The following is a 23,086-nucleotide window of genomic DNA, read 5'->3' as shown; positions in this document are numbered from 1 at the left end:
ATGTGTCATCACTGCACACTAGGGCTGCCACAATTAGTCACGATTATGTCGACTATTAAAATCGTCGACGACTAATTTAATAGTCGAACCTAAATAGTCGAAGAAAACTAAAGACAAATGTGTGCAATGCAATATCTGCAAGGCAGAACTTGCCTTCCACGGCGGCACAACGACGATGCACGAGCACCTGAAAAGGAAGCATGTTGTTGTGGCTGGTTGTGAAGAGGGACTGTCATCTTGGTAAGCTAACTGGCTAGTTAGCTGTTAGAATTAGCGTAAACAGAGCGAACTTGCTACTTACTGATATTGATAGCTGTAAACGTTAACATTAGCAATGACATTCTGATTAATTAGCCTTAGCACACATATTTCATGTGTTTTCTGTAACGTTATAACCGTGCTATGTTTGAATAGGAACGCTAATGTTTTCTAACGTTCCGTTTCCGTCCTAACAAAGTACGTTCATCTTCAATGGATGGCTTTTTTACAAAGCTAGCTACATGCACACCTCAGCAAGCAAATGTCCTGACTTAAGTCCATACTGAACATGTTGGTGTTATATTTGAGTCAGTGAGACCAAAACCTTATGTGAATAATTCCTTAGTTTCAGGTGCCTACCTCATTTGATTTAAATGGAGCTTGTTCAGATGTTATCTAGTAGGCCAAGTAATTAAAAAAAAAAAAAAAAAAAAACACCTTTAGGACCCTAATTAATCTTTTAAAGCAGTAACATTCAGTCATTCATCCATTGCTCACTTTTACATTGTTTCTCGCCCAAAAGTGACAAAAAGCTGCGTTGCACAAGAGATATTTGCAATTCATGGCTGACAGGACTCCTCATTTGGTACGTCATATGTCGACATAATTTATATTGGCGTTCCAAGTGAGAAGTGGTTGTGTAAATCGTGTGGGCAGGGAATGGAGCATCTGAAAATATAATTTTTCTACATGTTAAATCTTATTGAAAATGTGAAGATTTAACTAGACTACAGTAATCCTCATGAGGACACCATCTGTAACTCCAGAAGCTTCTGGGTTTGAAAGGACTTCAGCGACACAACAAGTTCACTCTCCAAGAAACACTTACCGTGCCTTTAAATGTAAAGCCTGATGTTTGATATTTAAGAGATTATTAGGATTCAAACAGCCTACTTCTGTCACGGCTTCAGAAAAGCTGTAATTGATTTAAGTAGCTGTCACATTTTCCCAATAATGAGAGCACCAACACAAAGAACTGCTTGTCAAGGAGGTAATATATCACTGCGCCCCCACATATTGACATGTACTGAAACTTTTTTAACTACTAAAGAGCACGTGCTCTTCTTGCCTATATAGTTTTGACTTTATTTGTCCATCTTTAATTCTGGTTCTGAAGATAACGAAAAGCTAGAGTTTTCAGAGGTTTACTTGACGTATTCAAAGATTTTTTTAAAAAGAGGATCTTGGATCTTGTATTTCTCCAGAGATAAGAAAACTTTCCTCTGTATAGCAGCACACCTACACTCTTTTAAAGCTGTTACAGGATTTTTGGTGAATTTCTTTTATCTTAAAACTAACTCGCATTTTCATTTTTAAGTGTTCAATGCTCCCTAAAAAATAAGTATTGACTAAAGATGGAGAGCAAATTGGAATTATTAATGTCATTGTAAGTCGAGTGTGCACTATGTGGTAACATATTACAGTTCGAATAGCAACAGTTTGGCTGGACCTTACAGCAGCAGACGACAGAAGTTTGTCTTCAAGCCTTTGTGTACTGAGAAATCGGCGTCCTTTCCTTCAGGAGCCAACAACACTCCACATTTACTCTGCACTTCCAGTTTGGTCTCGCTTCATGTCTGACCTCTGACCTCCCAGAGCTTGCCTGGATGGAATGGTAAGTATTAAAGTTACTGCTGCTGAAATTAACAGCAGTGCAACATGGTTGAGTGGCAACCTGAGGCATTTTGAATGGAAAACGCTTGTTCTAAAATAGCAAAAAGAAATGTACCATTTTGATGCGAGTCTTTGCAAATTAAACAAAGTTATTAATATTATGACATTTAAAAACTGCAGCAGGATCATATATCTGGGAATCACTATAATATAAATATTAATATTCCTAATCAAATATAAATAATCATAACTAAACTATTAACTTATAATAATTGAGTGGGAATTAGGCAGAGTGAGTAAACATGCTTGTAGACTTTAAAAGAAACAAGTTTCCACACTTCAAAAAGTGCTTTGCAGACAAAACTTAAATGTAAACCTAATACATGACAATACCCAAGCAGCAATTTTAGCCACGTAGGCCTTGTAACAGCAGGTTAGAAGAGGTTGCACATTATATTTTACTGTATGGCATCAGATAAAAACAGAAGCAATCTAAATTTGAAGCACATGTTCGTTCTTTTCAGAAAAAACCGTGCTTCCACAAGAGCAGGCAGCTTCCTCTAATTCACTTAAACAACTTTATTTCCCTTGGGCTATTTACGTTGACCTTTTAGCTTTTTTTCTTTGATAGCGATGCTGACATCAAAGGACGCCAACATCAAATTAACCTTCACCCTCATCAGTGTATGGCCTCTCTCAGGTGACCAGCAGTTATTCCTTTCTACCTAAAAGTTAATTCAATCATCCAACGGTAACAATGTGTTTAAAGGTTAAAAAAAAGTCGAGGACACTGTGTCTTTGACTACTTCAAAGAAATGATTTCTCTCTCTTCTTGGAAGTTTAGGAAGTAACTCATCTGCTGTGGTTGCTGAACTTTAACCCTTAATTCCAGCTGTTGACATGTTGATGGTTAGACTTTAGCCTGAGAAACTTTGGTTGTGGGAAGATGGGAATTAAAGCTATAGTGATCAACACCTTTTGAGTGAATTCTCCTCTTTTCTTTGTGAGCAATAGTCTTTGATAAATTAGCACACCCTCTTTTTCATATATACTGTGAAAATATTACTTTCTAATACAAAACAAGTAATCATGCAAACTTACTTTTTTGTCCCATTCTGCAAAAAACAGCAGCCAATGTATTCAATGATCCTATGTGGAGCATCTTTTTTTTCCCCTTGTCCTGTCCAACATTATGGCAGCAGAATTGTAATCTGAATACATTTTATGCCAAACAGATTTTCTTTGCCAAGGGAAGCTTTATAAATGTAAAGCTCCCCATGAAGCCCATCAACTGCCCATTTATTTATTTTTGTTTACAATATATAACATGTAATAGAGCTGAACCGGACCGAGGGACAAGGAAAGAAGAAGAGGAAACAGAACAAAAATTGAAACAAAAACCAGACAACCAGCTGCTACACCTGTAAAAAACAAAACAGACGACAATCCACAGCCTCTTTTGCGAATCCAGCCTTAGCGCCTCCAGGAGCACCTGAAAGCAGACAAGCAGAGAAAAAACAAACACACAAACAAACAAAAACAAGCACAAGTAGCAGCAATCGCATACAACACAGCTGTGAATATAGATGACCTGAGATGACATGATAACACATCAACTGCTTAGCGACCATGCTACTGGACTAATGTGTGTGTGTGTGTGTGTGTGTGAGAGAGAGAGAACATGCAACACCCATTGCACAGGACCTACATGATAACCGTGCTTAGTTATGAGTGTATAAGTGTACAGAGCCACAATCCACAGCCCCCCCAAGCAATCAGAAGCAGGCAGAGAGGGCCACAAGAACCAGGCCACCAGCAGCCCCCACAGAGCACAGAACCCAGGAAGCCCACCGCAGGGGCAACCACGCATCCACCCAGAAGACTGCAGAGGAAGCCCCCGGACAGAGCCCCCATAAGCATAGGGCAGAGGCCCCCCGGGGACCTGGGGCAACGGCCCACCGACCCCACCAGGCCCCAGCCACCCAGACATGTGCCGCGCCCCCATGAAATGACGTAATTAAAACACAGCCGGGGAACTGCAGAGTGCAGCCAAGGGGACCACCTACGTGGCCCCATCCACTACACCCCACAGAACACACACGCCCCCAAAACCCTTCATGTGTGAGTGTGTGCTGTGTACAGGAGCCAGAAGGGAGAGGGCAGCCAGGACTGGCTGCAAAAGGCACCCCCGTTACCTGGGACCCACCACAGGGCAGGAGGGCCTGATGTCCACCAGGCTCGGGGCCTGCAGCGACCATAATCGGGGAGCTACTGTAACCCGAGAAGGCACCCACCCGCCCGCCCCACCCCACCCCTCCTCACCCCAGAGGACCTCTACAAAAAACAAAAAAAAGAACAACGACAAAAAAAAAAAACAAGCAAACCACGCAGTCATGTGGAGCATCTAAAAAGGACATTACTATCAGTCAAAGCTTAAAACCAGCAGTAAAAAACAAAAAGCTCTATAACAAACAGTCTAACTAAAATCTTCATCTCAGCCAACAACTTTTATGTCAGCAAATTCCAGAGAAGCTCATAAAAGCTCGACTGGTTTTGTCCTATTAAACTCCTCACCTGAGTCAGTCAAAATGTTTAGTGCATTCACACCTATAAAAGCTTACAATGACTGTAAAAAAAAAAAACTGATGTGGCTGCCTGCACCACTAAAGTTGGCTTCCCTTATGATTCCACATTTGTGCCGAGTGTCAGAAAAGTTAGTTGTGACGAGGTGTGGCCTCCCTGTGACATTAAATCCTCCCTGGTCATCACCAGGTTAAATACTGTAAAAGTGATGCAGTCAGAGGCCCATGTTATATAATAACAGTACACGGTGACCTCGAAGACAAAACAAATGAATGAATCAGAGCTCACACAGAAGCAGACATAATAGCTTGTATTCAGATTTTGAACACATCAGTCTACCCAACATTTAGTGCAAGTTCTGCAAACATCACATCAACATTCACACAACAGGTTTTTGCAAGATTGTCCTGCTGCATTATTCATCATTACTTATCAGCTGCCTGGTAGCCAAAAAAAAAAACTTAAATTATCATTGCTTAACAGGTGAACAGAAGAGATTGGCAAAATATAATGTAAAGATACATTTCATTTTGTCTCTCAACCTTTTAACACACCAACCAATTGTAAATTTACAGATTTTCATGTTATTTCCGTGGCATTGTCAGTGAGAGGGGATAACAGGAGGCTTAAATCTTTAAAACAACCTGATTGAAGAGCAAAAGTTGTAGTTCATGTCATAAAATTGCCATTGTTGGTGTGCTATATTGGCAAAAGGTTTCTGTCAAAATTCAGTAAATAGCACTGCAATAAAAGCACAAGCTGCAGTAAAAGTAAAAGAAAAAAACATAAGTGACAATGTTGTGTAAAAAGCTTAAGAGATGTGACAAATTGCTGCTTTTCTGTGTTTTGTGTCATGCTAAATAGTACATTTTCTGTTTAGTCTGGCGGTTTAATCAACATGACGAGGTTACCTAAGAGTTTGGGATTATTTGATTCTTCACTTTACACTTTATGGAATAAACAAACTGTAAATGAAATTAAATGTTACAACATGAATACAAGTGTCAGCTGGTATTTAGCTTTTGAATTTTAAAATAAAACTGGGGCAATTTCACTTTAACTCAATATCTAATAAGAAGCCATTAAGGGAATTTTCAGCTGACAATGAGATGATGAAGCTGTCCTTACATGACAGCCGCCGAGTCCACAACATCTGAGGAGAGAAGAGTCACAGATGGAGACAGAGATGTAGTTAAAAAGAAAATTTTGGATCAAAAAAATATTATTTATGTTCCCAAAGACGAGAATGTATTTTTATGCTTTGAACTTGATAAACAAAACTAAGCTGCAGTTGGCCACACTAACACACCGACCATGTGTTTTTACTGGACTGAGAGCCATTTGATGTGCTGACTGAAAAGGCAATGCGTTCAGGACATCTCAAATGAGTGGGGCATCATCTGACTGCTTCCACATGATGCAACGCAGCATTTACGTTTATTTCAGCTGTGTGCTGCTAAACGAGTGACACTATTAAATTTAGAGCTAATCCAGATCTCATAAAACTTATTCATGAAGGTACCTTCAGGGTAACTGTGGGCAAATTGCAAAGCTTGGCAGAGATGAGTAACATAACACACAGAAGCAACACTTCAGTGACCCAAAATAAGTGACCTCAGAGCAGCGTCATGTGTTGAATCAAAGAGACATTTCCATTTACAGTTTGACAGTAAACATGAGAAATGACGAGAAAAAATGCAGTAAAAAAGTAAACGGTACATGAATACTTGGCTGTTAGACAGTTCAACATTTACACATAGACACACAGATTTAACACATACAGTACGTTGTGTGTGTGATACCTGTCTTGAGCACTGACCTGAGGCCCTTCAGTGAAATCGAGCAGATATTTCTCACTCAGCCTGCACATCCACAAACAACATGAGAAGACATCATTCAACTGTGGTGCTGCTCTGCCGCACTGCTCCTGAGAATAAAAAGCCTTCGAGGTTTTCAGAGAAAAAAAGTGTTTCTTCCATCTGACAAACTTAAAAACTGCTTTTACTGTTTAAGCAGCCTCATAGACGAACTAAATAACAGGATGTCACCAACTCTACCCATTTTCTTGATATTCTAAGAAAAGTCCAACTGATCGGATTACTAATTTGAGAAAAAAAAAAAAAAAAAACGAGTTCTGCATCAATGTGGATCTCAAATGGATCTCAAATATCACTAGCTGGACTGTCACTGGCCTGATTTTCTAACTCGGAAACAAGGTGGTTGTTCTTGTAATATGGAATCTAAAAAGGCTAAATATGTTATTGCAATATCATGGGGACTATGCTGTCGAGGTGTCAACTGCAACAAGAACAGAATATGTGAAGAAGAAGGAGGAGGAGCATCCTGGGCACAAATTTTGCAGCTCATTTCAACCCTGTTTCGTGTTCACATTTTAAGATGTGGTAAAATGATCAGCTGTTTGTTGAACTCTGTCAGATTTGACCGTCTTTCCAGATGAACAACGTTGGAAAGCTGTGTCTGTGTTCTTATGGCAAACATGCTTGGTCAGTCTTCTGATGGCAGCTTGATTTTTGGTAATAGTGTGTTTCATTCTGTCCCATAACTCCTCAGTGGTTAAGGGTTGTATTTCACACTGAAGAAACTGATGATTAATCTTCAATAGTTACTTCTTTATAAGTTACTGTGATTTTGTCCATTTGACATTGATTTTCATGCGTACATTCTGTCCATTCATGTTGGCAAAAGTCTCAGAGAGAAAGTGGGGAAAGTCAAGCAGCAGTTACATTCTGACACTTCATAACATTCAAACTGCAGTTTCAGAATATCCCACGATGCCTTCCTCTCTTTAATACCTTCCTCCAAGTCCCTGATAAGTACTTTCTCACAAGGTCGGTCTTCATTGGAGCTGGGAGACCTTGAGGGTTGCAGTGCTGGAAATGTCCAAAAAGAAGGGTCCTTCCTGTTTGGGCAGGAAGGTGGTGGGGATGACGTTGTAGATGCCTGCTGGGACGTGGTCCGCCTCCATGTAGCAGTAACCACATCTATATGAAGACAGAGAGAGAAATAAACTTTTTGTGCTCCACAGAACTTAAGATCAGCTCGGATGGGTGGCAACCAGGCATAAAACCAGCAGGAAAAATTATCACACTAACTTTTTTCTTCTAAACTTCAATTACTCGACTTAATCCAAAAGCATCTGATGAGATAAATTAAAAACAGTATATATGTCAAGACATGTGTCTAAGCCATGAAAAAGCAGATTTATTGGTAATTCAGCTGTTTCTATGTACACTTTAGCTTTATTGCTTTTTCAAAAAAAATGCAGCGAGATAGAACTCTGGAGTGTGTGTGCAGTGCCAGTGCTCCTGTGAGTTATTTTGTACGATATCGGTCAGCCTAACATGTGTACATGACGATTAAAAGTCCAGTTTTGGTCTCACTAACGAATTATTCTTTTATTTTCTAGTGTTTTCTAGCTCCCAATTCCACCTCAAATTGTGAAAGCCAAGGAGGAGGTACATGCTTATTTCTGTTTAATTGTCTTAAGTAAGCGAATGCTGACACTACCTGGCAGACATTCATGAAAGTTTGGGGTAGAAGTGGAGCATGTGGCCATGGCAATGGATGTGCTGTAAAAGTACCCTCTGAGACCCTCCATAACTACTTATTACTATTAACACTACACTGTAACTATGTTTTCTTCTATTTACTGTGAATGTGTCTGTAGAGTTATCACTCTGGTGGACCAGACTGAGAGATGACGAGTCTGACTTCGAAAAGATTCCAGCAGAGTTTCTGTGCTAAAAGGTCAGTACTGAACCCTCTAGATCTGATTGTTGCTCTGACTTAAACTGCTTTCTGAAGGGAGAGTGCTTGTGATTCTGTTGATCATTGGGCCCTCTGTACCTGTAATCTCCACTACTCTTCTTCTGGAAGGCAGCTGGGCCTGGATCGCCCACAGTCGACACCGTCACCATCTCGAACCCAACACTGTACTGTCTGCACACAAAGCAGAAAACAGGAAGAAGGGATGACTACTAACTTCAACACTTACTAATGGTGGATAGATAGTAAATAATAGGGCTGTAATGATTTCCCAGATTCACAGTTCACACCTCTTTGAGAGTGTGTGTAAGTCATTAGCAAAAAAAAAAAAAAAAACCTGTTTAGTTTTCTCCAGTTTACACCTTATCTGATACATACATAACAACAGAGGGATTAAATAATAAAGGTAGCCAGAAAATATCTATTAATGTTATATTAGAAAAAGTTAATGTCATATTAAGTGAGTACTTTGAAAAAGAAGTTATAAATTATGATCCAATTTGAACTTAAATAAGTAAATAAAATTAAAGTAGTGTAAATCTCTATAGTCATGACATCATTTTGGAGGCTGAGCCTGAAGTATTATCACTCGTCGTTGGATATGATATTTCAGAAATCAAGCTGCTGGGCTTTTTAACAATAAAAACAATAGCTAAGATCTCAAAATGTTAATTAAGGCTTTAAAACTTTTCGTTGACGCTTCTAAAACACCACCTAGAAACCCAGACTAAGAAGCTAGATAAGTGGCATGATAAATAGTTTATTCAAATAAAATAAAATAAAATAAACAAATCATCAAATAGAATACTTTAACGTTAATGCAGGGATCATAACAAGACATGAGGTTAAGTTGTGAGATATCAGATAATCTAGCACAAGCCTGACCTGGATCCTCGAAGCTCGATAAGCAGTGGGCCGGACCTCTCCAGATTAACCTGATAGATCGGGTTGTGTTTGTACGAGTCCTTATAGTTTCCACAACCCCCGGCGCTGACCCCCTTCCACTGGCCGTTGATCTGTGTGAAGTGTGACAAACACAACCACCTTTTTCAGAATGAAGAGCAGGCAACAGCAACACATTGGATTCAACCAAAAACAGAGCAACACGAGTAATCTTCAACCTTTGAATTCCATTAAAAGCATGTGGTCAACACAAACAGCACAGGAATAACAATATAGGTCTTTACTGGGAACTGAATTAAGCTGTTACAATAAAGACTTAGGAGTACTAAACTTCACAAAAACATAAAGAAAGAAATAATGTTACCCTTTTTGTGTGAGTGAAGGGATTTGGTATCTTGGAGAAGGTACATTTGCATCCGGAGTACACCTATATAAAGAAACACAACCTGTCAGAAAAGGGTCTCAGTTTTCAGGGTTCAAATTCTTTTTCTAAAAGAACATACAACAAAAAAGACATAATACAGCCTTTCATTTGCGTAAAACAAAGCGAGGCCTGTTTCTTAATCCCATAGAACTCTGAAAAAGAGATTTGTCAGTCCTGCCAAAAGAAACATCAGAAAATAAATCCCGTTTCCTGCCTCCATATTTGATGCCTGATGGAAATTCTTTACAAGAGAGCTCCATCAGATACTCTCAAAATTATTCTACAGCACAAATGCTGATCTGAGCTGAGGGGAGATCATGTTCACGGATGACTTGGTGGAGCGAGAAAGAAGGCGAGCGAGAGCCTGTGGTGGTTACAGCAATCTTGTTGCTGCTAAACCAAAAAAAAGAATGCACACAAAAACACAGCTTAGAGCAGACGCGTGGAAGGAATGCAAGATGTTTTTTAATGAGCAATTTCAGTATAAACGGCTCTCCACAGACATTGTTGCATGCAGTGAGGAGAGTCCATCAATTATAAATGACCCAAAGAAATATATGTGGGTCACACGTGTACATACACACTTATAAGTCTCTCACTCCCTCAACTAGTCTCAAGGAAATTTTCAGAGGAGTACAAGTCGGTTTAGCAGAATAACATTAAAGATTAAGTATAATTTATAGGCTAAATCCAGTATGAGCAAGTATAGCTCCTTATAAGTGTGTTTGGCTGCTTTGAGATGCTCAATCATTCAGAAATCATTTTTTCAGTTTGCTAGCCTGTACCATGACCACAGTTTAGCCTGAGACTACCTTGTGTGTACAGATGACGCTGTTCATGAGAGGAATGCAGAAGTTAAGTAGAAGCATAACCCTGTATGACTGAGTAAGGGTGCAGACCCAGAAGTCACTGTGTGGGCAAGCATTAGTGACCTAAATTTGAATTGAGCAGCCATGAATAAACCAGTGGATTTCAATGAGTAATACGGTGACGCATGCCCTTTTTGGCTTATTGCTTTGAATCATCTGTAGTTTCACTGTGCAAGCTGGGAGATCTGCTGGAACAGCACTACAGTGGGTGAGACGAAAGGTAACCATGGCCTGCTCCAGGAGTCTGGTGGCAAACTTCAGTATATTATGATTATTTATTATTTCTACGATTTTCAAATTATACCTGGAACACTTGTCCTACTGATGTGCAGGTTTATAATCATGAATAAAATCATGATAATTAAATCATAGCTCTGTTCTGCGTGCATTATAACTTTATCATCACAAATGAAGCTTCAGTTAGTCGCCTCAGTCCCGTTTCAGACTAATATGCAAATTAGTTTTTCTCACGTAAAAACATTTGGTCAGCTTTTGCAAATTTCCCATTTTGGAAGTTTGAAATGTTCTCTGCTTATTTGCAGTACATGTCACTATAATACATAGAGTTTAAATTAGGTTGCACACATACTGGTTTCATACATACACATCAATTAAATGCTTAAAAATGTTAATCAGAAAAATAAGCTGTATTACAGTGAACTCAAACATTTAAATTTTTGTTAGTTGTGTCTTTTTGTGACTGCGTTTGTTCATCAATTCCAAATTTAAGTGTATGGCTGTGCATGTGCAGGGCTTAGATGGAGTTTTTTTTTCTTTTTAATGACTTTTTAATGAAAGTCAAAGAGATTCCAGATTCTCGAGTGATGCTTTAAAATCCCAACAATACTGAGCTAATGGAAGTGGTTTAAATACCAGTGTAATAAAGATGTCTCAGGTCCTGCAAATAGACATGTCATTTGAATAAAAAAATAAACTTTATACATTAGCTTTAATGCCGACTCATTTCTGTTAATGTGTGACATTGGGAAGAAAAAATGCCATCTTGTTTTACCAATAAAGTAGATTGTTAAACTCATATGCATCATATAACTTAACTACTTTACAGAAAAAAAAAGAACTTTTCAAACTCTTTAAAAAATGTAAAGCTTTATGGTTAAGTTCATACAGGCATCTCCTACCCGCAGTGTGTAGTTGATGGTGTTCTGTTTCTCATACTGGGAAACCACCAGGGTGAAGGTGTGCGTTCCCGCGCTGGTCAGCCTCATCTTGGTCAGGTAGTGTGGGCTGTTGATGCGGATGCCATCGATGTAAGGAGGGGGGTCCGCTGTAAGGTAAACCATGCAAATGATATACAGGTCACAGTTAAAGTAGACCTTTTTTCATAACTTTAACCAGAAGAGAAAGGAGAACTAGAAGTTTTTTTTGTTTTTTTTTATTCTTTATTTTGGTCTTTATTTTGTAGTGAAATATTTATTTCAAAGCCAGTCTTTGTCTTTGTAAACAGAGCAGTGCATCAGAGGAACTGCACCTCTGTAGCAGACTAATCTTGCCTACTGGCATTCAACCTTGTAGTGCAAAATGGGGCTGCTGTTCATCCACTATCAAACCTCACCTGGGTAGTAAACCTTCTTGCCATCTGTCTTGTAAACGACCAGAGTGATAAACTCCCTGTTTTGTGCAAAATCATCCTGGACAAACACACAACAGTCATCAGATAAAAGCGAGGCATTCCAATATTAGGTCAGAACATTATTTAAACTGCTCTACCTTGTCAGTGATGTGTCTGGTGAGCAGAACCCACACAGCAGCTCCCCCTGTTGGACACTGGACCTCCAGCTTGTACTGAGGATTGTTTGCAAGACTGTAGACGTCCTTCACTGGTCCCTGTTTCCCATCCCAGCTACTGTAGTGGGCAAAAAAAAAACAAGTACACACAAACAAGTAGCCTTAAAAACTTCTTCATCCTGAAATTTAAGAATTTGCATAATGGAGACTTGCTTTTTGTTTCCAAAAAGCAGTTCAGTCCCCACAGATACAGTGGGTACAAGTTCTCCCAACAGATACAAATACACACCTGTGAAGACAAGATGACTCCTTAAACAGTGCAGGGTTCCAGCTCAGGTAGATGACATCATAGTACTGACAGAGATCCTCCCATGCAATCCAGAAAACTCCTGGAGAGCAGCAAACAATGGAAAAATTCATTCATTATTTGTAAATATGGCAAAGTATAACAAGGTATTATTCGCAGAATATCTTTGCTTTGAATGTGCATATTTATCTCTTTACCCTACTGAATAAAATCTTAAGCATCTCAGGTCAGTTTTCTTTTTATGCTGCATATTTTGTTTTGTACATTAATTCTTCTCAAAGCCCTTCCTTTGATGTAAAATGAGACTTCTTCTTGACTTAGTGAAAGAAAATGCTCCACGTTCATTGTCAAACTAAGAGTGACATTTTCTCACAACTCCATCAGAATGCACTGCATGTAGAAGAAAAAAAAAGAAAAGAGAATACCATTATCAAACTTCTGGGCTGTTTTGGGGTCAAAGTTGAGGTATTTGAGCAGCTCGGGCGTCCAGTTCTTCTCGTCTCGTTCGCTGTAGCGCCCCTTCCACCGCAGATGACTCCATGGATTCTTCAGCTGCAGGAAACGCATTCCCTTGAAGAGTAACACACATGCAGACACGGGGTTACAGAAAATATAAGGGCAGGACATTCACTTAGGTTTCTACAGGCCACAAAGACAATCTAACTTGATTATTTACCACAGATGTGTATTATTGCAGCTAATAGCATGATTTTAAGGATCAAACTCATTCTCCAATTTGGATGCCCTGCTGATCATGAAAACACTTCCAAAGTTAATGCATCTATTTTTCTCTGGCATGTTCAACTTATTCAGAGAATCATGCCACTCATGACACTAGTCTAACCTTCTATCGGTAGCTTCAGTCATACCTCTAACACTGGTAAGTCATGACAATTATTTCAGTAAGTGATTGAGTTTATCTGCACATGCAACGGTCAGTGCTTCAGCTCCACCAAATGTCTGATAAAATCTGATGCTTTCCATTCTTTCTCTCAGAATAAATACGGTATAATGATGTGCTAATGCTAAAATCATCCCCCAAACCTTGTAATCCCTGATGTCAAGAACAGCATAGGCATGTGTTGGCACTAAGCCCCATCGTTCCCCTTCTTCCTCTGTCATCACCCCTGTTGCTGTGGTGATGAGAACATCACCCCTGTGAAATCTGGAAACAGAGAGATGGACACAGATAGAAAGAGGAAGCTCAATAAAGAGATTAGGGGAGAAACTGAGGTGCAGAAGTAACTCAAAGTAAAACCTAGAAAGTCTGAGTGTGTGTTTGTTGATCACCTCTGGAAGAGCATGCGGAAGGTATCATCCTTGCTGAATGACTGATTGTCAGAGTGCATAGCGATGCGTTCAGGGATCCAACCAGTGAGTGCATGAAGATCGATGTTCTGTAAAAGTTAAAAAAAAGCGTCCTAACTCTTCAACAAACATCAGATTTTCAATTGAATTCATAATATAAGCTAAAGTTGACACTTTAACTCTGAGCACTAACCGAGTTGGAGCCGGGGAAGTCGTAGCCACCCATCACCTTCATGTAGGCCTTTTCGATCAGGGAGACCCACAGTTCATTCCTGTTGCTGGAGTAGGAACACAGCAGCTCTCCATTACGATCCACAGGCAGATAATCATCTATAATAACCTAAAAAGAGACACACAGATGGCAAAAGGGCACTATGGATGAATTTGACTGATATGACAAATACAAACAACAAAAACATGAAGCTTAATGGCTTGATTGTTTGTGAATACCATAAGTATGAAATAAGAAAGTTCCAGTAAATCTTCTATTATGCTGAATGATGAAAAAGTGATAAGAGCTTTAAACATTTTAAATTTAAAAAAAAGAAAAAAAAAATCTGATATAAAACTATACTCACTGTTGGATTCAACCTGTTCTGACAGCTGCAGAGATAATCTCTCTATGTTACACTTTCTATTCTTAAACAGTAAATGAACATTTGCGTGGAAAAAAAGTGCAACATGCCGGGGTGATCTCCCACCTACCAGGGGAGACACACAGACAGCAGGAGAGAGGAGGTTTTAAAGGTCACACCATCTTAAAAAGCATGTGCAGACTGTACAGTCATGGGTGTACTGCAGATCAATCTAAGCCTACCTACCGGAAACCTATGGGACAATCCAGCGGTTCAGGGACACAGCAGTACAGTATGATTTTATGACACTGCATGATTTTTTATCTTGTACATCAGAAGATGAACTGGTTTTGTAAGTCTGCCTTACCTTTCTGGGAACGCCATTAATGTGAAGTTTGACCATGTACTTCCCACAGGGGTTATACTCTGGTTGCCCCTTTCTGTTCTGAGGGTAGATTATGCTGCGACACATACATATATAGGTTATAAAAACCTTGCACATCTGTAAATTTCTGTTTGCTGGTAATAAAAAAGTTGGAAGTTTTTTTTGTAAACTGATCAGTTCTGGTCTAATTTTCAACATAATCTCATGTCACTCTTTCAAATATTCAAAATATTAACAATCCTCCTGTGATATTACTTTGTAAATACTTCCAGAGAAATTTCCAATGACATTTGGAGTATTTAAAATTAAAAAAAAAAAAAGTAAAGTCAAATGTAAAGTAAACACACGCACAAAATACCTCAAGAGAAAATGTGCAACATATCAGCCTTTTAAAAAGTAATTAAGAAGATAGATATGTACCTGGTGATGAGTTTTTTGTTGTAGCGCCTTTCATAGGCTGCACTGATGGCTAATGATGCCACAAATGAACAGTCAGAGACCACCGTCTACATAAAAGGCGTTAAACAATCAAATCAAGTGTTAATGGTTTCAGACAATGTAAACTGGCAGTGAAAGAGTGCAAAGACATCATGCTGAAGAGGCATTACATTTTAAGATTACAAAAAAAGCTCCCTGAACAACATCAGTGATACAGTTAACTCTGCTTGAATTTAACAATCCTATAAATTTGTTCAAGCTCTGCAAAGAGAGAAAAATAATATTCTAATTTCTCTATGATAAAAATGTATGTGTGTTATAACACTGCACCATCTGCTGAATGAATTTAGACTGAATACTGGTATAAGAAACAAATAATTATGAAAATGTGAGAGTGCCATATTCCAAATGTACAGTTTACAATGTAAAGTATGCAGCAAATGGATATGGGACAGTTGTACGGCACCCAGCTGATAATCTGACCTGTTTGATGCTGAAGCTGGACACAGACATGATCATCGTGGGGTTATTGCAGATCTCGTCTGGTCGAACCCAGCGGGAGAAAATGGCCTTCTGTTTGGGTGACAATGCCAGTTTCCCCATTTTGTCCCTGCAGAAAAGAAAAGTTTGAAAAAGAAATAAAGACTTAGCTAACATCAGTAAATATTCATATATCTTTACAATTTCCCTTTGGGATAAATAAAGTATTTTTCATTTAATTTCATTTTCATTTAATTTCACGTTGAACCAAAGCTTTAGATTTTTATTGGTTTAGGTACACATGCGGATATTCAGTTTACTAATAATAACTTCTAAAAAGCACATCTGTACTTCAAACCACTCCTCACCATGTGAGCTTCTGCAAGCATTTCTGAAACATCTTAGGTGTTCTTTACTGCTCTAGCTACAAATTCAAGAGTTTAAAATGCCACCAAGACACATCCATTACCCCACAATGCCTTGTGAAGCATGTTGTCAGTACAGTGCAAATAAATTACCAATACAGAACTCTATGTTCCATCTCCGATGACACACCCAGTTCCTCTATGATGAGGTACACCGATACAATTGATCCTATGTTCCTCTAATGCTTTGCTCCCTCTGCTGCCATTTTAAAACAGCTGAAAATAAAAGTAAAAGTAAGAATCAAACTCACGAGAATGGTACAGGGAAGGCAAATCGCTCCTTCAGGTCCACGCTCATGAAGGGCACAAAGGCTATGCCGTTGATAGTAGATGTACTCCTGGACATTGAAGACAAGTTCAGCAGAAGACGTTATATATTGTGCTATTTTTTACAGAGATCTTTCACACCCCACAGCTGACTAAACACATCCTTGACCAGAACTTTAAGCTCCCGTTGCAGTGTGTTAAAACACTTTATGAAATTTTGTCAAACATGATCTTTTCACTTTATTTGTTACTTCTTTTAAAACAACCTAAATCCTATTAAACAGTAAGCAAAGATGCTCTTCTAAAGTGGCATCACTTTGCTAAAGATTCCACCAGCAGTCTCACCTGAGCACCTCAATTTCCTCAGATGTGTAGCGCTGGCCCTGGGGCTCACTGGACTGGACAGCCCGGACAGGCTGTGGCTGTGGTCGGTCATGGATGGTGAAGTCTGGCCCGAGGGGGAAAAACTGGCGGACCGGTCCCCCAGAACTAGCACCACTGCTGGGCTTGGTACCAGGAGGCCCAGTTTTATCCTGAGTATGGGCTGGATTTGATTTGGACTGGGATTCTTTAAGACCTTCAGCCCTAAAGACAAAATGGAGCTTTTTTGGAGTTTTTTTAATTGAATATGCAAAACAAAGGCAGTTATTAAAATCAGTAAAGAAACATTTAGGCAAATTATAAGAGCCGTGACTTATTATTTAATCTAGTTTAGAACCAGTCAAAACATTTAAACAACTACACTGCAGTGAATTCCATTATAGTTTGGTTTGTGTAAGAAAAAAACATTATAAAAAACATCATTATAGCTCATATACAGAAAGTCAGTTGATTGGTATCAAATAAAAACCTTTTCATCAAACAGATGTTGACAAAATGTCAATTTAAACTATAATTTGCTACTATAGTCTTCCTAATACCACCTAATGTTGACACATTCATTTTAGCAAAGATTTCTAAAAAGAAAAAGGAACATGTACCAAAACTTAACAAAACACTTGTGATCAACACCAGCTGGGACAGTAAAATCCCAAAGCAGCTTCTAGTAGACTTTGTATGTTTATATGTAGAAGTCAGAGCCATATTCTTTAATGTTTACCTGTCCAAAGCTTGACGCGCCAGCTGTTTCAGCTTGGTCTGAAGCGTCGGGTCTGACGTCTCATTTGACTGTTGGAAAAACAAAAAGAGAAACACATGTTAAGGTAACAGCATGTGAGAGTCACTGTGACTGATAGAGGGAGATAAGGTGGTGTTTCTCTTTTAACAGAGATAAGGTGGGGGACGCACGGTCTTAATGCACAGTTCCACAGCCTGCATGTACAATTCAATAGCTTCATCATCATTCCCCTTTTCGTCTTCTTCAAAGGCCTGTGTAACCAGGAAGCGAGCGCGCTCAAGATCCACCTGCTGCCAGGACTTCAGCGGGTCGCTCGTCTGTCCCTGGACTGGGGTCAAACATCAAAGGAAAACGATGGTCAGACAGCAAATCAGGAGGACAAATAAGTTTGTTCCCTCTAATGTTCATTTTAAAACACATACAAGCAGGAAACCCTTCTCATATGGAGGCCTTGCAGCATCTTCTTTTTAATGTCAATGTTTGGCTTCTGAAACTTCGTTAGTAAACCAAACTTGATTGGAATGGGATCAAATTTATAACAATTTACATCTTGTTTCAGTAGAATTTGATTAAAAGTTTAAAAAAATCTGTTTTAGCCTGTTAAATAGTCCTTAAGTATTTCTTACACTCTGTGAAACAAACTTTCAAATTTGGTCCAGAGATGTACCGATTCAACCGTGAAGTGATTTAAATTAATCTGCACTGAATTTGTTTTAGTTTAAAAATAAGTTGGTCATTTGATCCATAATGAAACAAGATTTTCTTCATAAACAGAAAAATACTAATAAATAATAAAAAAATAAAAAAAAACCTTCTCCTAATTTTACAGAAAACAAAAATAACATGCAAGAGTTAACCACAGCATGAAATACCATCCATGGTTTATCTAACAAAGGAGGATACTCCAACAGCAGTCAGTGGTCACACCCACGTGAACACACACACACACACACACACACAAGTCAAACAGCAAGTGAAAGAGTATGTCTTCACAGCCTGCTAAGTCATTTTCTGAAACAAACAACTAACATTTGATCTTTTTAAGAAATTACATCTGACTACAGGAGATCAACTTCAACTGAAGGATTATTTTTCAACAAATAAGAGGCTGCCAAGCATTGGAAACTGAGTTAAGAACACAAAAACTGTTCAAGTATAGACAAAAGCTTCACTTAAGTCTTAAAAATGACATGTCATTATGACATGTCACATCATGGCACATCATTTTACAGCCGAAAACTTATCACCAAGGTAAACCTGCCATGATTGCCATATTGTACAAGCGTTGAAGCATGACTACTTGTCACGGATGAGGGTTTGTGAAGGGAGCCTACCTGCGTTGTGGAGAGCCTGAACTCGGTCCAAGTACTCGTTCACCTTGTCCTGGATTCCCTCCAGTTTGGACCCTGCCATGCCAGCATATATCAGCGCCTGGGCTGCCTCCTGAGTTGCACAAATCATAAGAGGCAATTATAAATAAAACGTGGCATTCCAAAAAATAAATAAAATCAATCATGAATTAAATTATGTTGTCATCTGATAAAGGGACAATTCAGACATTTCTTGATAAGATTATTAGATGTAATCATCCGCTACAGAGGTGAGAGTGGACTTTAAATTCAGTGTAATATAAGCTAAATGCTAACTTTGTCAGGAAGCAACTGTTTACACTTGTTAAACTACATTGTATGGCAACCAACCTTATAATAAAATACCGCCTCGTTGTATTTGGCATTCTGGTCGTAGGTTACAGCTGTTTTGGCAAATTTGACAGCATCGACTTCCAACGCCGTGCAATCCATCCTGAACAAAACTTGTTGACAAGTGACAAGCTCAAGCCAGCAAACAAGCTAGGTAACAGCTAGCTGTCGTAATCACCAAATTAACAAAATGTCTGTCTTTCACTCGTCACACAGTTCATTTCATCATCTCCGGTAAAGCATAGCGAAGGTAATTTTGAGGGGCGTCATCAATCCCACTGCCAGAACAGGTCGATTTGAAGTTTTGTTCTACCTTTTGACAAATGACTACAACATCAGCCGTCACCAAAACACCCAAATAATTTCCGGGAAACACAATTCGCGCAGTCGCAGTAGACAACTCGGGCGTTTCCATGTGCTGTTGCCTTCAAATACATTCAGAAACAGTGGTATCTCAACTTTAATAAATAGATTAATTTAAATATCATAGTATATTAATCTCACAGTAATTAAGAAAAGTTACACTTTACTTACGACACAGGTATTTAACCATTTTTGTTTCCGTCCATTCATATGGAAGTATTGCCCATTAGTCGAGATGAGGGTCTCTACTTTTACACAGTCCACTATCAGAGACAGGGGTGCACAAGAACCTAACCATACAATTTGCTGGTTATTTGATGCCTTGTTCCAGATTATTTTGGTTATGAGATTTTTGTTGACTACAGTACCCCGTAAAAGTCTTAAGTCGAAACTGTTTGTGAGATGTTGTGATAAAAAGATCTTCACTTGTTTGTAACCCACACATATTTCTGTTTTGGTTTAATCTGAGACCCAGGTGACATACATGATGTTTTCATTTTTAATATATTATTTGGCTAAGTCTGTTTCAACATGTGTTGGTGGAAGTTTAACAGTTTAACACAGATTTATCAAGACTTATTGCTCTTTGTAAAAGTATTCCACTCAATACTTCCTGTCCTTCTTTGGAGCTCTGTAGGTACTGATATTGTTCCTGATTATTGGAGTCCAAATGTAGGAGACACATAATTGTCAGATGTCTGTCTAACAAGAAAGTGCCATGAGGAACATTTTTATTGATTATAACAAACTAAAACAAACTTCTTAGATGTTTGATATCAGATGCAACCTAACACGGAGACACTATTTGCATCAGATCGGCAGCCTTTGAAACATCTTAAAAAGTGAAACAGAACTATCTGCTGGCCAAACAACAGCAACAATTATTAGTTAACATACAGGAAGCTTTCATCATTTTGCAATCAATAAAAGCACTGCAACATTTATATATATATATAAAAAAAATAACTCAATAGTCACACTTAGAAGTAAGATTTGTTATCTAATTATATTGCTTCTATGAATCTTCTTACTTTGATTGTTTTTTAACATACACAAATGCAAAAGACAAATGGTTTAAATTATCACAGATTTTTCCTTTTAAATGAAAAATGTAACAATAACAACAATGAAACTGTTCTTACGTTTAATTATCATTCATAGACAAAAAAATAGCCTGTCTAAAGGACAACTGCTGGGTTTAAACAGATAAAGCTGCCTTCTCACAGATCCACTGCTGCTTTTCATCACAGCTCACTGTTTTCCATCCTTTGTTTTGGACAGATATTACACATTGACCATCCTGGGGATAGTATAGCATCCAGTAGTTGAGAAAATCTTTGTTAGCCAAATCATTTCCATCAATCCACTTCCATTTCCCATTTTCTGCTTTTAGGCCGATCCAGAATCCATTCCACCCTGAACTGCCCCAACTGTAATCACTGACAGTTTTCTGAGGAAAACAGGGAAGAAGTTATCAGAGATATTTAATTGAATGTGATCAAATCAGTCAGTGTGTCTTCAGATAATGATTATTACCTTTTCATGATCATCAACTACAACAGCCAGGTCTGAACCCTTTCCTCTGCAGTCTTCTCGAGCTTCTTCCCAGCTTCTCCTTTCAGCAGACTCAGCGTTATTTACTGCATAGCAGCTGGGTGGAGTGTGTTTCCAGCCATTCTCACAGTGGTTACATTTTCTTCCTGAAACAACAAAGATCAACAAATAAACATTTCATTGCATAATGATATTACTATTATCTATATTTGGACATAAACATATTGGGATATTAACATACCATTATTATTTTTGGGACAGTAGGCATCAATGCTCCACTGAGCTCGACTGACGCTGAACTCAACCTGCATGGCCTCCATGGTTTGTACTTGTTCTTTCAGGTTTTTCCTCTCAGCCTCCAGCTTCTGGTTTTGTTTGTTCAGCTTCTGGTTTTGTGTGTTCAGCTTCTGGTTTTGCTTTGAAAGGTTCTTGTTTTCTGCAGTCAGGTTCATGATCTTGTTTTCTAAGACATCATTGGCTTGTGTCAGGTTGTTCATCTGGACTGTCAGTTGATTCTTCAGCAGCTGGTTTTCCAAAGTTAACTTGGTGTTGTTTTCAGAAGTTATTGATGTAACTAAAACAAGAGAAAGACAAAACCTTTACAATTTTGTTTTTGAACTTTAACTTTGAGACTTTGGTGAAGCATAAGTTTGTTTATTTTAGACATTTTCAAGAAAACACTAAGTGTATTTCTACTTTTCTTGCTTACACTGATCATGAACAGATTATTTTAATGCCATTATAGCACAATACATAATCCAGACTAATACACTTATATTGGGGAATAATGTACAATTTTTTGTTTGTGACATGTTAAATGTTTAAAAGGCATCGTATCCTTTTTACAGCTAAAACAATACCTGACTCCTCTATTGAACAGAAGGATTCTGATAAGTAACTCACTCTTTCATTTGTTCACACATTTACATGAAGGAACTCACAGTAGATACGAAGGGTGATGATTACCAGCAGAGTCAGCCAACAGGCTGCAAGTGGTAGAAAAGATTTAGAGAAGGAGGAGGGGAACTTGTGATCTGTCAGAAAAAGAAGAATTCAGTGGAAGTATCTCAGCAACAGTTAAAACAGTTAATAACTATTTACAGTTTTTTTTGTGAAAAAAGGAACCACTTTGTTATACGTATGTATGTTTTTCATTTTTCTACTGGATATTACTTTTAACATCATGATTAATTAAAAAAAGTTTTAGTAAATGTTGAATTAGAATACAATGTGTTCATAACACACCTGAGGTCTCTAGTTTATCCACAGTGCTTTCTGCTGCTTTAATACACTCATCATCTTCTTCGATTTCCTCTGAAAGATATACAGATCCACAGTTAATGGTTTAACCACAGATGCCCATCAGTTGGCTCTTTTGTCAATGAAATGAACATCTATTATGGTTTTCCAGAAGATAATGTCTCTGCATGCCTTGTTTTATTGAAAAGAAATCCACTTTGCAACCTGGATTTTACTCTTTTGTTTCACGTCTGCTTTGTGTTTTTCTAAATTCTCGTGTTTTCCACCTGCCTGACAGATAAACTTTCATTGTGGGATGATAACCTGTCCTGTATTATGAATGTTAGTCCATCTTAAACCGCCATGACTAAATCCTTAATAAAGGGACCCATTTAGATCTGAGGTACCCTTTAACAATGGGAACTGCACTACCCTTATGTTGCAGTGCATGTTATACTAACATATTAATAAAATAGATACCACTTAATCAACCATTTCAGTTGTGTTCTGGAGATTCACCTGAGGAACTCTCAAACAAAACATGGATGACAAAATTTATTCAATCATTAGCAGCGGTCATACACAAAAACACACGAGCCTCCAAATTTTTCCACTGATTGCAAAGTGTCTTACCTTCAGGTAAAGAAACATTTGGGTTTCTAATCGTAAGCTCCAGTCTTTGTGCCTTTCTGTTCATCTTAAAAAAAGTATCATCATCCACCTTGTGTGAAGTCTGATGGGCGGA

At 38.4% G+C, this 23,086-nt stretch overlaps 1 protein-coding gene across 1 annotated transcript; it reads right to left on the bottom strand.

Moving 5' to 3' along the window:
* Positions 1-4,750: 4,750 nt before the first annotated feature.
* capn7 (calpain 7) lies at positions 4,751-19,547 on the bottom strand. Its single transcript, XM_072393769.1, has 21 exons — positions 19,186-19,547; positions 18,820-18,928; positions 17,656-17,813; positions 17,468-17,535; positions 16,714-16,953; positions 16,353-16,439; positions 15,680-15,806; positions 15,179-15,264; positions 14,741-14,834; positions 13,992-14,138; positions 13,781-13,887; positions 13,535-13,655; positions 12,916-13,060; positions 12,473-12,572; positions 12,166-12,301; positions 12,011-12,086; positions 11,577-11,722; positions 9,509-9,571; positions 9,127-9,257; positions 8,323-8,415; positions 4,751-7,457 (listed from the first exon to the last, which is right to left on the bottom strand). Exons 1-21 carry the CDS (start codon positions 19,285-19,287, stop codon positions 7,313-7,315), a joined length of 2,481 nt encoding a protein of 826 aa, XP_072249870.1. The 5' UTR covers positions 19,288-19,547; the 3' UTR covers positions 4,751-7,312.
* Between the last annotated feature and the right edge of the window lie 3,539 nt (positions 19,548-23,086).

The sequence above is a fragment of the Leuresthes tenuis genome, unplaced genomic scaffold (assembly GCF_036924035.1).
Source record: "Leuresthes tenuis unplaced genomic scaffold, fLeuTen1.0.hap1 SCAF_10, whole genome shotgun sequence".
In the NCBI taxonomy this organism is placed as follows: Eukaryota; Metazoa; Chordata; class Actinopteri; order Atheriniformes; family Atherinopsidae; genus Leuresthes; species Leuresthes tenuis.
Note: the sequence above shows the minus strand (reverse complement) of the source record. Positions and strands in the feature narration are given on the sequence as shown.